The 16,678-nt window shown below is 36.8% G+C and overlaps 1 protein-coding gene across 1 annotated transcript in view; it reads right to left on the reverse strand.

Annotated features, from left to right (window-relative positions):
• Nucleotides 1-224: 224 nt before the first annotated feature.
• Nucleotides 225-16,678, reverse strand: part of fut8b (fucosyltransferase 8b (alpha (1,6) fucosyltransferase)) — a 98,978-nt gene continuing 82,524 nt past the window's right edge. Inside the window, exons 6-10 of the mRNA XM_084431768.1 lie at nt 14,135-14,372; nt 6,739-6,985; nt 4,441-4,617; nt 3,373-3,523; nt 225-661 (exon numbers count right to left, since the gene is read on the reverse strand). Of these exons, the coding sequence (XP_084287894.1) occupies nt 332-661; nt 3,373-3,523; nt 4,441-4,617; nt 6,739-6,985; nt 14,135-14,372 (1,143 nt within the window). The 3' untranslated portion in view covers nt 225-331. The remainder of the gene's footprint in view (nt 662-3,372; nt 3,524-4,440; nt 4,618-6,738; nt 6,986-14,134; nt 14,373-16,678) is intronic.

The following is a 16,678-nucleotide window of genomic DNA, read 5'->3' on the forward strand; positions in this document are numbered from 1 at the left end:
GTGGATGAAATGTGACCTAAACATATTCCTGACATCCTCTGTGAGATTCACTCCAGTTTGAGTTTGAGGACAGAGAAAGTGGCAAAGAAGGCAAGAGAATATAAAAAAAAAGATTATAATAATAAAAAAACCCAAATGTTTGAATCGTTTGCTTCTGCTGATCTGAGAGCCGTTTCGAAGGCTCTTGATGTCCACATCAGTCTAGGAGATCCTTATGCAATTTATACAAACCTCAGTCAGGTTGGAATAAAAGTTACATCCATCCGGCGCTCCTCGGCATGGCGAGTTCGTTCCTCCGTCCTCGTGTTGGTGATCATTAATCTCTGTTGTTCTATAAGCTCAGCAGCTTGTCTGCCTCGGGGTAAGTGGGATACTTCACCGTCTCCACCTTCTCCTTCACTTTATAGGACGGGTAGAGGCCGGTGCGTCCCAGTTTGCGGTTGACCCCTTTGGAGAACCCGTCCCAGTGGTTTCCGGCCACTCCGATGACGTCCCCGGGCTCCAGCGGGATGTCGTCCGGCGTGCGGGCCTGGTGTGGGTAGATGGCCATTTGATTGTGTGCGTTCTGTCCACCGAAGTAGTAGATGTCGTCCAAAGAGCGGAAGAAAGCGGAGGCGTCCGGGTGAAGAGTCTGCATGATCTCATAAGCCACACGGCACACCTGACACACACACACACACACACAACAACAAAGGCGGAACAATGTTGGACATGGTCAAATGGTGTTTATTAATGTTAGTTAAAAAATACGGTTACACTTTGCAATAAGGTTCATTAGTTAACATGAACTAATTATGAACAATCCTTCTACAGCATTTTAACAGTTAACAGCTGCATTTTTATTAACTAACATTAACAAATACCGTAACAAATGTATTGCTCATGGTTAGTTCATGTTAGTTAATAAATTAACTAATAATAACTAATGAAACTTATTGTAAAGTGTTAACAAAAATACATCTGCTCATGTCAGCCCAGGTCCATTAAATAATATTCACAGATACAACTGAATGAAATTTACATTCACTAAGATTAATAAACGCTTTACAAGTATGTTTCATGTTAACTAAAGTCGTGAACTAATGCTAACAAATGGAAACTTTTTGTAAAGTTTTACCAATTTTGAAATATTGTTCGGTCAAGTTTATTTAATTATTTCACTTTTAATAAAAGTTTTTTTTTTTGCAAAAAAACCCCAAAACAATTAATATGAAAAAAATTCAAATTTTCAACCCTCATCCTGACTCTCTGGTCTGAAATGACTTGTTTATAAGGCGCTTGTCAGTAAACGGCCACTGTTATGATTGGCTAACGTCATAAACAGTATCAACGCCCCGTTGCTATTGCGCATGAGTGAGTGTTTTGAAAACATTCATATAAAACCGTCATTTACAGACAAAATAATCTGTAGTCAAATACTCTGAACTAACATATAATCCTCCGACGCGATCCATTAAAATAAACCATCCACTTGTTTCCGACGCTGGAATCCTTGTGAAGTCTCTACAGAAATGAGCAAATGATCTGTTTAAACTGGACGATCAAAGCGAATGTTCCATTTTCCCTGTTGTCGACTGACTCAAGCGCTTGTAGCGCGTCAGAAACTGAACTCGCGTCTCTATACTGTCCTCAGTGTAGACAGCGTCAGGGATTATAATGGCTTCTGTTTGATTTGACGTGACGTTCTCATCCGGGTCAGGCAAGTGCCAGCCATTAACTGACTGAACGCCAGGGGGGCGGGGCCTATAGTGCGATGATGTACAACTATTCGTCAATGATTGGCACTGGAGGCATGCATATGCAAATGTATTTGCCCATGTGACATCACAGATCCCGAAATATCGAAACGAGCCATTTTTGGAGCTTGATTATAAATCCTGTTTATAATGAGGATGAAGTTTTAAGCTATGAAACTTGCAGGATGTTTTAATGGTATAAAGACCTCTTATATGTCAAAAGATCAAGGCAAAGTTGATTTCCCATGACCTCTTTAATGTTAAAGGAACACTTCGACTTTTGGGACTTTAGCTTATTCACCATATCCCCCAGAGTTAGATAAATCCATACATACTTTGTATAGTCTGTTTGACGCACCCACCGCTAGCCTAGCTTAGCACAAAGACTGGATGTAAATGGATACAGCTAGCATACTAATCCCAATAAGTGACAAAATAACGCCAACATTTTCCTATTTACATGTTCTGATTTGTATAGTCACAGTGTGTACAAATAGCAAGGTCATATGAGACACAGACATTTTTTAAACGTTTAAATACTGGGAACTATTTTCTCAGAAGGCGAAGCACTGCTACTTGGGCGGAGTGATTAGCGCAGCACCCGAGAAGCGCCGTGGTGAGGAGCAGAGAGTGCGCTCAGAGTTGGAGTAATAGATACTAGATAGTAAATGCAAAGTTTACAATCATGGGTGTTCGCTGTATTGTAAAGAGCTGCGACAATAAACAGGGGAGACCAGGTAATACCATGATGTTTCATAGAATTCCAACCAAAAACGCTGACCTGATGAATCAATGGCTACTTGCTCTGGATATAGATCCAAACACACCTGTAGACATCATCAAGGACTATTGCGTTTGCTCAGAACATTTCACTGAGGACGACTATTTTGAAAAAATGGAATTTGCCACACGGACCATGAAACGTGTGCTGAAGGATACGGCCATCCCATCGATAGTAAAGACAGGACAAAGTGGATCACCTGCGGCTGCGCTAAGTGTTCCGTTATGTTTTTAGATGACTAGCCTACTGTTACAGTGCCATTAGCTAGATGTAATGTAACCTTAGTGACACTATTACATGAATAGGGTGCGCACTACTATTACAGTTGTTCCTGGGCTCCATGTATCCCCTGTAATGTTAGTTTTGTGCTGTCACAAACGCGCTCTATCGCCCCAGTAACAAATAAGCGTGCTAAAGGTAACTTTCAGTAGCAGTGCTTGGCCTTCTGAGAAAATAGTTCCCAGTATTTAAACGTTTAAAAAATGTCTGTGTCTCATATGACCTTGTTATTTGTACACACTGCGACTATACAAATCACAACATGTAAATAGGAAAATGTTGGCGTTATTTTGTCACTTATTGGGATTAGTATGCTAGCTGTAGCCATTTACATCCAGTCTTTGTGCTAAGCTAGGCTAGCGGTGGGTGCGTCACACAGAGTTACGGCACGCACGGAGATGGAAAAGGTATGTATGGACTTATCTAACTCTGGGGGATACGGTGAATAAGCTAAAGTCCCAAAAAGTCGAAGTGTTCCTTTAACAAATGAAACCTTATTGTAAAGTGTTGCCAATAGAACAAACAACTGGTGGTTTAAGGATAACAAGAGGTTTTCGTACGACGTGGTCTACGTACCTGTGAGGAGAAGGTGCAAACCAGGAAGTCAGTCTGGGACAGGAAGTGGATGTCCAGGATGACGCCTCGGAGGGAATTCTCTGTGTAACGGTTGTGTAAACTTGCCGACCAAGAGATGGAGTTGTCACTGATGAACTCATAGTCGGCGTACCTGAAAAACACATTTAAAATATAAAAAATACATTTCAATATTAGATGAGGCCAATTTAAGATGTGACCATTAACTAATGAAAGGGTTCTGACACACTAAACAATATTTTAACAACTTGTGTCGCACATCATTGAATTCTGTAATTTTAAATATAGGAGAAAAAATAATTTGTAAATGTAAATTTGGAGCTTTTTTTACTTAAAAAAAGTTAAAAAAAATAATAATATTTTTTTCAGCTCCCAGGTTGAAAATGAACATTTTAAAAATGGAAGATGAAAATAGCGCAAAGCATATTTAGAATATTGATGACTCATCAAATATATACGTTTCCATTATAACTATATAAAATGTAACAATTGTAATTATACATTTGCATTTATATATGGTTAAAAATAAATTAAATAAAATTCCAAACAAATACATTATGAATAAATAAATTATAAACTTACATTTTCAAACTGGAAGATGAAAATAGTGCAAAGCATATTTAGAATACTGATGACTCATCAAATATATACGTTTTCATTATATAACTATACATAAAATGTAAAAATTGTAATTATAAATTTTCATTTATATATGGTTACAAATAAAATCAAATAAATTCCAAACCAAATGCATTATAAATAAATAAATTATAACCTATAAATACATTTCAATTTAAAGTCATTTTTAAAGTGAAATATAAGCTCTCATGTGTGTATTTGTATAATGTAATGTGAGCTTATAAAGCCATGTAAAATATATATTTCTTCATTTTGCTGCATGCAATGATGAACTGCAGCATTTATTTATAGAAACCTTTGATGCTTTTAACTTAGCAAAGTAAAAAGCAGTTTTTTGTGTGTGTTGTCTGTCTCTCTTTCTCTGCACTTTTGTAGCATTTGTAAAAATCCCTTTCAGGACTCATAACTCACTTGGTTTTTGCTTCCTGTAACAGCGAGGGGTCATCGGTGGCCAAATACACTCGTTTTTTATCCACGTGTCCCCGTTGAGCCATGTACTGGAACTGTTCCTCCACGTGGACCATGTACTCCTCTATGGGGTGAAACGCGGCCTCTGTCCCGACTTTATCTGTCCGTCTGACATGGACGCTGGAGGACAGAGACACGTTTGAGTTCATTCAACTGGATTTATCTGATTCTGTTTAGAAACAATTGGGACTATCCCTTCGTTTGTCGTCTGAGAGGTTTGTAGTGGCCATGTCGAGTTTTGAACAACAGTGTGAATGATGTAACCTGCTATGAATACTCGAATTGCAAATCCGGTAACACTTCATAATAACGTTCAGTTGTAAGTCATTAATAAATGGTTAGTTAATGATGAACTAATCATTAAACAAATGATTAGCAAGTGATATGCTAACATTTTATGTATGTCTTGTAAATTCTGTTACAAGTCGTTTACAAGTGATTAATAAATGATTAACTAATTATTTATGAAACATGACTATGCATTCATAAATGATTAATAAGGGATGTTCATTATTTTATGTATGTTTTGTAGATTCAGTTATAAGTCATTTACAATTGATTAGTTAATAATTAACTAATCATTTACAAAACATGACTATGCATTTCATAAATGTTTAATAAATGATGTTACATTTTTTTTGTGAATGTTTTGTAAATGATTAGTTCGTCATTAACTAACCACTTATAAATGACTTACAACTGAACGTTATTATTAAGTGTTACCGCAAATCCTATTTTTTACCTGTATCTTAAATAGTAGAACTGCAGTAGCAAAGCCAAGGTCACTGCTTTGATTCCCAGGGAAAACAAGAACTGATCAAATGCATACCTTGAATGCAATGTAAGGCAATTTGGATAAAAGCATCTGCCAAATGCATGAATGTCAAACCTGTTTGAGCTACTTATGTAATCTTAACCATGAAAACATGTAAATTAATGCCATTTTTAATGATCTATATCACATATCATGCAATGCAACCAAAGCAACACGGCAAAAAATAATGATCATCCTCACTATTTTAGTCTTGTTTTCTAGTACACATATATCTAAACATTCTTAAATCAAAATGCATTTACTTGTGAAGCAAAATGATTTAAGATATTACTTTTATCTCTTTTAAAAAAAAATCAAAATCAAGTGAAGTTTTTGCTTAAAACATGAAAGAACAAAATCTGCCAGTGGGGTCAGAAAAATTCCCTTAAAATAAAGTTTATTTCTCTGACTTTGTTTGCATTTTTTTATTTTCTTGTTTGAGCTTAAAGTCACATAATTTTAATTTAATTTTAATCTTGATTTAAGAATGTTTTGATATTTGTACTAGAAAACAAGACAAAAATACTGAGGAAGAACATCATTTTTACAGTGAACCCTTCACCTTTGCATGCTAACATATCCACTTACTTCATATAAGCAAATCAATTCACTTCAAGTCAATGGGAATTCATCTTTTTATATATATATATATATATATATATGAAGACTTCATATATGAAGTGCCGTCTGAAATTTTCTTCTAGAATGATCATTTTTATCAAGCTTGTATGTTTATGTTCAGTTATTTCACTTTAATGGCAATGAAAATTACCTATTAATTGTAATTAAAGTGAAATTACTGAACCTAAATATGAGCTTGATAAAAATGCTCATTTTAGAAGAAAATGTATATATATATATATGTATAATTTGCCAGGTAAGTCGATCATTTATCAGTGAAAGGAAGTTCTAGCACAGCATCAACAAACACATGATTTGAAGAACAACACACTATGCTTTACATATTTGTAATAAAAGAAATTGCAAGACTGACTGACAGGAACATTTTCCCGAAACAGGAGCAGAAATCAAGTACGTACTGTGTGTACCAAACACATTAGTATTTGTCTATCTCTCTCTTTTCATCTGATCTCTATGCTTCATTGTAGATTTACTTTATTATATAATGTGGGTTATTATATTTCACAGCGCTGTCATGAGAGAATGATGCTTCCTATGGGGCCGCAATCATTCAGTTCTCAGTTATTCTCATTAATTTAATCATGATCGTGATTCATGTTCATTGTCATTATCATGTGTGTCATCTTTATCTCGCAGTGTTTTATCAGCGTAACACCCACCCAGACGCGTCTGCCACGGGCACAGATAAAACACACACACACACACACACACAGATGGAAAGAAATGTGAGAAGACAAATAAAATGATTATCTGATAGACTGAGAGAAGATGAGAGATATACCGACCCAATAATAGGGTGTTTAAAGCCCAGTTTGACACACGTTTCTTGGATCTCCTTCTCCAGCCAGGCCTGAGGACGGACCAGGTACTTGACGAACTGAGACACCCACCAGACGGACGGGTCACCATGCAGACGCTGCAGTCGGGGAGCAAGGTCTTCTGGGATAGCGAGCGGGAGGTACGGGGGTCTGGGGTGAAGACTGTCGACGATGGGCAGCTCCACCACCTGGACGTCCCGGTCATGAGCCTCACCTGTGCAGAAACACATCATATCAGCATTTTAAAGCTTAAAGTCGGCATTAAACGGAAGTTGCGATGGTCTTTTCTTCCCTGTTGTGATGTATAAAAACGTGAAACATTATTAACTCCTCTGAGTCCAGAGCTTAAACTCATTGTAAGTGTTTGGGATGTGCTGGAGGAGACTTTACAGAGAGCTGGACTCTTGCATTGACAATACAAGATCTGGACCAAAAACTGATTCACCTCTTGATGGAAACAAATCAATTTTTGGTCCAGATCTTGTATTGTCAATGCAAGAGTCCAGCTCGTAAAGTCTCCTCCAGCACATCCCAAAGACTTTCAGGAGCCGATTCATGTGTGAAAATGATTCTTCATTATATGGTCATGATGTGTCTTCATACATGGTTGTTAAAAAAAATGAAAAGCTACACACTCCATCAATTAGGGTTAGAAGAACTATTGCCAAACATATAACATAAACATAATAACTGCAATAATGATCCAATCATAGACTCTTAAGCATTTGCCTATTTAAATCAAACAGCCGGGTAGTGTATATAATATACTATATTGTAATTATTTGTGATTGTCAAATCGAAGTATGGTAGAAAGTGTTTGGTACTGCCATAGTTTGCTATGGGATAGTCCTACACTGGAGGCTCACGCGGCACTGAGATTTTAGAGGAAATTCTAGGGCAGTTGGTGAGCATTGAGCCTATTCAATAATGCAACACTTTGGCTTTATTCCAAACCTTTTCTACTGTCAGTGAGCTTCAGGCATCCAAACCCACACACAAATACAGACGGCGGATGATTTTATCCAAAGTGACTTGCATTGCATTGAAGTTGTGCATTTTCTCAGTTCATGTCTAGGGCCTCTAACTCGCACTGGGCCTTTGCATTGAGATGTTTTACTTAACTCTTTCCCCGCCAATTACAGACATTTACGGCTTTCAGTGTTTTCACTGTTATACGGTAGGGGGCGCTATCACACATCTTCTGAAAGAGTACTGAATCTCCTGATCAAAACACAGGCAAAGAAGAAGCAGAAATAAGCATATGTAATCATATGCATAAGTAAAATAATGCGATTGTCAACATTAAACAGCATATAAATCAAAACTGCCTAATGTTACTGAATGAAATGCCGACCCAGGACGAGCTGTGAAGCTTTGAGGGTGTTGATGGACTCGATCTGCTCCTTCTGTGTTTTGATCATCTCGTAGTCTTTGACAAAAACAGGATTTTCTCAGCTTTTTGCTCAAAATGTTGCTATTTTTATGAAACTCGCCCACATTCAAGTGTTAAAAATAAATAAATAATGCATTAAGCTAGAATAAAACTTTTTTTTTTGTTTTTTTCAGTTTCAGTTCTTTTTTTTATGCATTGCATATTCATATATGCATACAACTAAATATTCTGGGGGCCATGAAACTTGTGAAAATGATCAAAAATGCTGGCGGTGGCTGGCAACGTTTTTTGAAAACAGCGCACAAATCATATATGGACCACTTTTATGCGACCTTTATGATCATTTTCAGAACTCAACAAGAGTCTGTACGCATCTACTTTCATTTTACTGAAAATAGCAGAAATAAAATACATTTTGAAACGACATGAGCTAGCTGGGTGAAACAATAGATACTGGGAGAAACGCTTCATTTTTAATTGGATGGAGCCTTTTTTTTCCCTGTCAAACCTTTGTTGAATAAAATACTGAGCTAATCACAATGCATTCCGGGATTGCAGAAACATGCAACGCTGCCAAAATGGCCAAAACAAAGCTTTTATTTGCCTACTGCATTGCCAATGATGCTTTCAAGGTAGGAGCTCAATAGAATTTGAAAGAGAGCCGCGGCATTACCATCAAGTAGCTCAACCTGGCACCGCTCACTCAACCCATCTATCATGATTTCAAGATGCATGCAAATGTTCGATACAAACAACAAACCGTCTTTTAAAGCACAACCGATTCACAATGCATCTAGCGGAGGTAAAAACAAAGAAAACATCCAATTTGCATGAGAAATCTCATGGTTTTTTTAACAAGAGCGCAGCAGCCACACCTGAAGACAATCGCTCACTCCTATCAGCATCTGTCTGCATGCACCTGTGTGCTCCGAACAACACCAACGCTGCTCTAAATGAGGAACAATACAGCCGAAAACAAGCTTTTGCGCTCAATTCTTCTGCCATGTGATACAGTTCATTAGCCAGTAACTGTAGGCTGTTTATGGTAGACAAATGTAGTAACTTGGAGCATTTTGAGCATTGTATTCTCTAGCATAACCTAAGCTAGAGTTTAGTGCATTTCAGTGGATTTTCATCAGCTAACCGTAAGGAATAAACGCTCGACCTGTCACAGGTTTTCATAAATGTTTGATGCAGATGTCTCCTGGTAGCGTTTAACTGCATTAAAGCGTTGCATGGTTTATGTGGTTGCTGTGCAGATACAAAGTCACCCCTGAGAAATAAAGACTGATTAGATTTAATGGTGCAGTTTGTGTTAGACGGGGCAAAGGAAGGACAAGAGCGCGAGAGGACGGCCGAGGGAGGAAACCAGAGAGACTTTGATCTGAAGAAATATTCCCAAAGTGTTCCAGAGGCGAGTTTCTTCAAAAGTCGCCAAGGTGACCCGTTTCAGTGCTCCTGCACACACACACACACACACTCGTTCTCCCTCGTGCTGGAATGACTGGCGCTGGTCTCGGGGCAGAAGTCTGGACACGTCAGATTAAGCAGGTCACTTACCCGGAGTCCTTTCACAAACACCCTCCAGAGAAACAGAGAGAGACAAAGAGACACAGGCCAGAAGAAAGAGCCAGAGAGGCAGGAGCTGTGGATGTTTATTCGGTAGATAATAAATAAATAGTTGTTAAAGGGACAGCTCACAAATAAAAAATCATTTATTCCCCCTATCCTGGAACATGCTGCTCTTTTCAATTCAATGAAAGTGAAGGGATAGACGCTGTCAAGCTCCAAAAATATATACAAATATTACAAATACATACAAAAATTATAAAGAGGACCTGTTATGCTCTTTCACAAAGTCTTGATTTTGTTTTTGGGTTCTACTAGAATAGGTTTTCATGCTTAAAACCAAATTTCCCCCATATTCTCCATTGTTGCGGCTCCTCTCTTCCCAGTCTGTCAGTAACGCTCTGTTTAGTTCCTGTCTCTATGAAGCCCCTCCTTCTGAAAAGCACACTGTGCTCTGATTGGTCGGCTGGATCAGTGTGTTGTGATTGGTCGAGCGCGTTGAGTGTGTTTGGGAAATGTCCCGCCCCTTACCATAACCGCCAGTTTAACACACTACTAACTAACTCAACCAGGCCCCGCCCCTTTATTCTGCGCATTAATTATTTAAATGAGGAATATTGTGACGTGTTTGTTCCCGGAAGAAACTCAAGACTACAATGGAGGCGTTTCAGGAGTTCAGAAACACTGACACTGATATAGAGAAGAACTCCCGCTGGAGGGACATTGTGCTCGAACTGCAACATTACACACTAAAGAAAAATGAACATGGAAAAAAACATAATAGGTCCCCTTTAATAATAGTCAATATGCCTTGAGTCAGAATATTTGTTTTCTATAGTCTTCCAAACAGACCCATAATGAACCCTATAAAGCCTACCGTTATCATATATGATATGTACATTTCTAAGGCCTCAAAATGATCAAAACTTTGCTGAAAAACCCCTGGCACACAATCTACTACATGCCTCCTGTCGTCTGATATGTTTAACTAGAATAATAGTACAAACGTTCACCTTCAGCTTGTGCTTGACGCTGTGTAAAACCTGTAAATGATATCGTTAGTAACACTTCAAAACGCACATTTACTGGACTGAAGCACCTTCGGTTTATAAAAATCATGTTGAAATATGATCAAATATGATCCATCAGGCTTTTGAGGAACATTTATTTGTTCATCTCTCAATCATAATTCTATTGCATTGCATAAAAACACAACACAATAAACTATATTGCTACTAAGCATTTAAAATATCTCCTTGCAATTTATTAGCAGATATAGAGTGACAACTGATATTTACATGCATTTTATGTAAGTAATCTGCTAAACTGTTATAAAGATCTCATTGATTTACATTACAAGCATACGAAGTATATCACTTTTTGGAACTATACACTCTAAAAAATGCTGGGTTGTTTTAACCCAATGTTGGGTCAAATATGGACTAACCCAACGTTGGGTTAAAAATGCAGTTTAAAAATGGACAAATTGCATTTTGGACAAAACCAAAAATGGACAAAAATGCAATTAAAAAATGGACAAATTGCATTGGTTACATTAAAAATGTAACCCAACGGCTGGGTTTGTCCATTTTTAAATTGCATTTTTAACCCAACGTTGGGTTAGTCCATATTTGACCCAACATTGGGTTAAAACAACCCAGCATTTTTTAGAGTGTACATTACATCTAAATTGCATATTTTTGCATAAATTTTTTTTTTTTTTTTATATATTATTTCATATGTTTGGCTTTACAGGGTTAGAAATATGGTATGTTCCTCACATAAATGTAACAAATGGCCTAATGTGGAGAGCTTTCATGCGCCTCATTTTTAGGACTCGACAGATTCTGTCTGCGTTCACTTTGAAATGACAGAAATTCGGTTTTACTGAACTTTCTGTTAAAAAAAAAGACTTAATGTGGACAGCTTTTATGCGCCTCATTTTTCGGACTCGACAGTTTTCAATTCTGTTTTACTGAACTTTCTGTAAAACATTTAAGTTTAAAAAGACATGAGGGCGAGTAAATGATGATGCCATGTTCATTTTTGTTTCACATGCTATATACATTTATGCTTTTATCCAAAGTGACTTGCATTGCATTTCAAGGTACACATTTACAATCTTATCAGTTCTTGTTTCCCTGGGAATGGAACCCATGACCTTGTCGTTGCAAGCGCCAACGCTCTAGTGTTTGAGCTACAGGAAAGCTATCTCCACTGTCACACCGTTATTAGAGGACTGAAATCGTTCTGATTAGCCTACAAGAAGTTGAGCTGAGTTTAGAAACACACAAACCGCAAATGAACCGAAGCAGAACGCGTTGGATGGAAACAGCAGCTTTGTTTTAATAGATTGTCAAAAAACAAGTTACAGCGGGTCTGCTAATTATGACCGTTAGCTGAACACGGCTCTGACGTTCCCAACCACAAACCAACTGACAACTAGCTCATTAAAACTCTCCCTAACAATTACACAACAACAACAGCGGCCCGCCGGCTGTTTCACGGCCTTTCCATGAGCAAGCGCACATGTGATCCGAGTGTGCTTGAAATTTTAATTAGGGAAAGCATGAAATATTTAAGAAAAAAACTCCCATGCCATTCCCAGGCTCGTGTAAAAGCACTCGCAGCGCTTCTTCTGCCTTTTTTTTTTTTTCACGCGGCTGGAATGGGTTTTGACAAGAATCCTCAGATAATCTATTCCCTCACCAGATCCTCGGCTGTAATAATTAGGACACAAAGAAGAGAGGAAATGTTCACATGTCCTCAATACACTTAAATATCGGCCTTGTACTAGAGCTTCGCACTTAGAGCATTAGAGAAGTGGACTCTATTCACACGACACACACGGTGAACAAGTTTACAGTAGAAAATGTTGTTAACTATGACCTGATGGGCTCAGCACATTTATATATAGCACATTTCATAGTGTGGCATAATAAAGAATACAATTACAATCTGAGCTTAAGTTAATTTAAAATAGATTGGAATATATACGCAATGAGAAATGTTCATTTAAAAGTGTATTAACCTGAATTATAAGGAAAGAGAAACCAATTAAATCAATGCAGCGCAGTGTTTAATTGGAGAATGCAGAACAAGAGATGTGTAGTAATTAGAGACACCTATACATCAGTACATTGTTTGAGGTCGGTAAGACTGTTAAATGTTTCTAAATGAAGTCTCAATTTGCTGCATTTATTTGATCAAGAATACAGTAAAACCAGTAAAATTGTCAAATATTATTACGGTTTAAAATAACTGTTTTCTATGTGAATATATTGTAAAATGTAATTTATTCCTGTGATCAAAGCTGTATTTTCAGCATCATTACCCCAGTCTTCAGAGTCACATGATCCTTCAGAAATCACTCTAATATGATGATGTGATGAACAAAAAGCATTTATGATTATTATCAATGTCGGAAACAGTTGTGTTACTAAACCGTGATATATGTTTTTCAGGAGAACAAAGAACAGCATTTATTTTTAATGAGTCTTTACTGTCACTTTTAATGGATTTAATGCATCCTTGATGAATACATTTTTTTTATTTTTTAGTTATTTAATTTTTTTAGTTTTGAATGGTAGTCTATGAGATAACATGTTACTGCAAAAAATAAACATGCAAAATCTGATTTTAAATGACATTTTACTATATATTCACATAGAAAACTGTTCTTTTAAATTGTAATAATATGTCATGATGTTACTGTTTTTACTGTATTTTTTTATTAAATAACTACAGCCTTGATGGGCAAAAAAAAAAAAAACACACACAAAAAACGTACGAACCCCAAACTTTTGAAAGGTAGTGTGTATTTCATTTGATTGATTTCTTTTTATTTGATAAAGTAAAACTAACACTAGAGAACACTGAATGAGCCACATTTGAAGCAATTGTAAATAGTCACTGTTATCATACAGACTTTATGCTTTTTGTTTTCTCCATAATAACATGCACGGTTGAATCATTCACGATATGACAAGCTGGCCTTTAATAGGAAGGTAAAAAGGCCCACTTTAATTTCACTTACTGACTTCAAATCGCCATGAAATCAAATTGTTATTTTTATGGAATATTGCAGTAATTATTATAAATAATGTATCTGTGCACATCATTCTTTTTAAATGAATCAAAATATCTTCCCCTCCCTCTTGCAGCGTCTCTTTTGTGATGATGAGGGCGGGGCAATAACCTGTCACTCGCATGAGATCAGAAAATAGCAAACCACAACCGTCCAATCAATTCCCCACAGACAAAATCAAGCCCCGCCCACATTTGTTCTTGTCCCAGAAGCCGATTCACTCGGATATACCCCACAATAGGGAAGAAAAGACTCTCTCAACTTCGCTTTCATGCTGACTTTAATAACGAGATCTGCTGATTGACAGCTCTCACCTGACCAGTGTCCCGTCGTGGCTCCGGATCGATCCGTACAGGTGTGGCTGACGGGAAGGAACACCGCCTCCCATCCTTTGGGAGCGTAGCGCCAGTTGTGCGACTCGAGGATCAGAACTCTCTGTGTGCCGTAAGCGATCATAAAGCAGTAAACCACGTGATGGAGCTGACAGCCGTATCCACAGCCCTTGTTGATGTTACAGACCAGCTTACGGGCTTTACTGCAGTCCTGCGGGTTCTGGCGGGACACAACACACACGGCAGATGCACTTCAAATTATGACCGCTTTTTAGATTCAGTGACTTCAATGGCAATAAAAGTTCCAAAAGTATTATTCTTTTTTTAATAGCAAGGTCACATTAATTACATATTACATACATAAATTACAGATTTTTTTCTATTAGATATATTTATATTTCAAACTAAATCTTTTGAACTTTCTGTTTATTAAAGAATCCAGGAAAAAGTGTATCATTGTTTCCAGAAAAATATGAAGCAGCACAACAGTGATAATAATCAGAAATGTTTCTTGATCATCAATTGAGCATCATATTAGAGTAATTTCTGAAGGATCATGTGACACTGAAGACTGGAGTAATGATGCTGAAAATTCAGCTTTTTTCTTTTTGCATTTTATACACATGAACATCTACATTTCCATGTAAAAAAAAAAAGAAAAAAAAAAAGCCTCTCGGTATATTACATTGATATTCTATACCTCCTCTCTTCTTTTTCCTTTATTAACACCTTTACAAGTCCACCACATTTTAAGACCGATCTAAAAGGTCCCCAAACACCATCAAAAACTATATTTGTCATCTTTTCCATTGACATATTGGTTACCATTTCTTTCAGCCGACGTCCTATACTTGGTGCACAAATACTTTTCCAATTTAAAGAAATAAGCCCTTTTGCTTGAAGAATGCATACGTTTATAAAGATTTCATTTATTTTAGTGACACACAATTGAATTGATACACTATAGCTAGCTATTTGCTAGCAGTGGCACATATTAACATCTTAAATGCTAAGATTTACGTGCTCTTTTAGCCAAAGCAGTTGAAAATAAGTAGCTAAAATTAGTCCACAGCCTAACAAAATGCTCCACTCTTCTCCACAATGGTAACCCACTGTAATTTAAATGGTTCTAATCATTTCAATGTAATTGAACATTAAACACAATTACACACTATCAAGTCTCATTTTCTCAAAAAAACAAACAAACATAAAATAACACTTCATTTTAACATTTATTCTCTCTTAATTCAACCATATGCAAAGCATGCAGGGAACTAACAAGCGCCGTCCAGTTTCAGTTAATGCAACACAAATCATTCATGTAATCCAACACAAACGGATCAAGTAAACTTAAATCTGACGTATATTTAAGCAGATTGAACACAATCAAATTAAGTTAGGACAAAATGTATAGCAATTGTGTTGCTTAAGCTCATTTTAACTAAGCAATTTGAACAGTTTTTTTTCAGTGCATCCTCTTTCTTTTTTAAGAAAATACAGCTTTGATCACAGGAATAAATTAAGAGTTTAAAATAAACTCAAATAGAAAAATTGTAATAGCATTTCACAATATTCCTGTATTTTTTATTAAATAAATCCAGCATTGGTGAATAAAAGAGACTTCTTTTAAAAAACAAGAGAAATAAACAAGTCTTACAGACCCCAAACTTTTGAACGGGTATAGTGTAAATAATAAAAAAGTAAAATTAAAAAAATTAAAAATCCACAAATAAATAAGAAGATAAAAATGACAAAGATGCTGAAGCCTCTTGCCCTGCGTGAAGGAGATCCATATTAATGATAATTTTACAAAAACTGAAGTTAAAGTATATTGTGCAGGAGTTATGGTTATCCTGATACACATTTATTTATAAAAGATGGACTGATTCTGTGTCCGGCAGGGCTCACATTATTTCCCCTCAGAAATGCTTTTTCAGTTTTACTGTGCCATTAGAGGAAATGAGTTACGATAATCAAATTGTCTGGCGGCCCTTTCACGTCGTGTTTTTTTTTTTTTTTTTTTCGAGTGAAGGCTATATAGATTTCACTCTTAATTCATATTCAATACAGTTGGCCCAGACTTTGCTATGGCAGCAGATGAAGCACTCTCATTTTAAAGTGCTGCCGTAGCAGACATGTACTGTGCGGTTCTGAGTATGGAAATCAGCGATCAGATAGTGTTTGATATAAAGCATGGTACTGAATGATAACCAGATCATTCCCGCTGAGAGAAACAGACACTATGCTGGTTTGTGCTGGTCTAGACTTGTGGCTTATACCATCTAAACTAGCATGACAAATAAACACTGCTAATTAGCAGCTATATTATTATCATCGTGTTAGATAAAGTGGGATCTTTAATTATTCCTTTTAGACTGATTTGACAAAGTAGCCCAGTGTTTCTTTGCTGAAAACAAATAATGCATGATCGCGGCACCAGAGTCGAGATTCAAAAGATCGTCGGATAAATCAATGAAAGACCGACTTCGCTTGATCTCACACTTTGGTTTTCGTTAGAGGCCGTTT

Source organism: Rutilus rutilus (genome assembly GCF_951802725.1).
Source record: "Rutilus rutilus genome assembly, chromosome: 15".
Lineage (NCBI taxonomy): Eukaryota > Metazoa > Chordata > Actinopteri > Cypriniformes > Leuciscidae > Rutilus > Rutilus rutilus.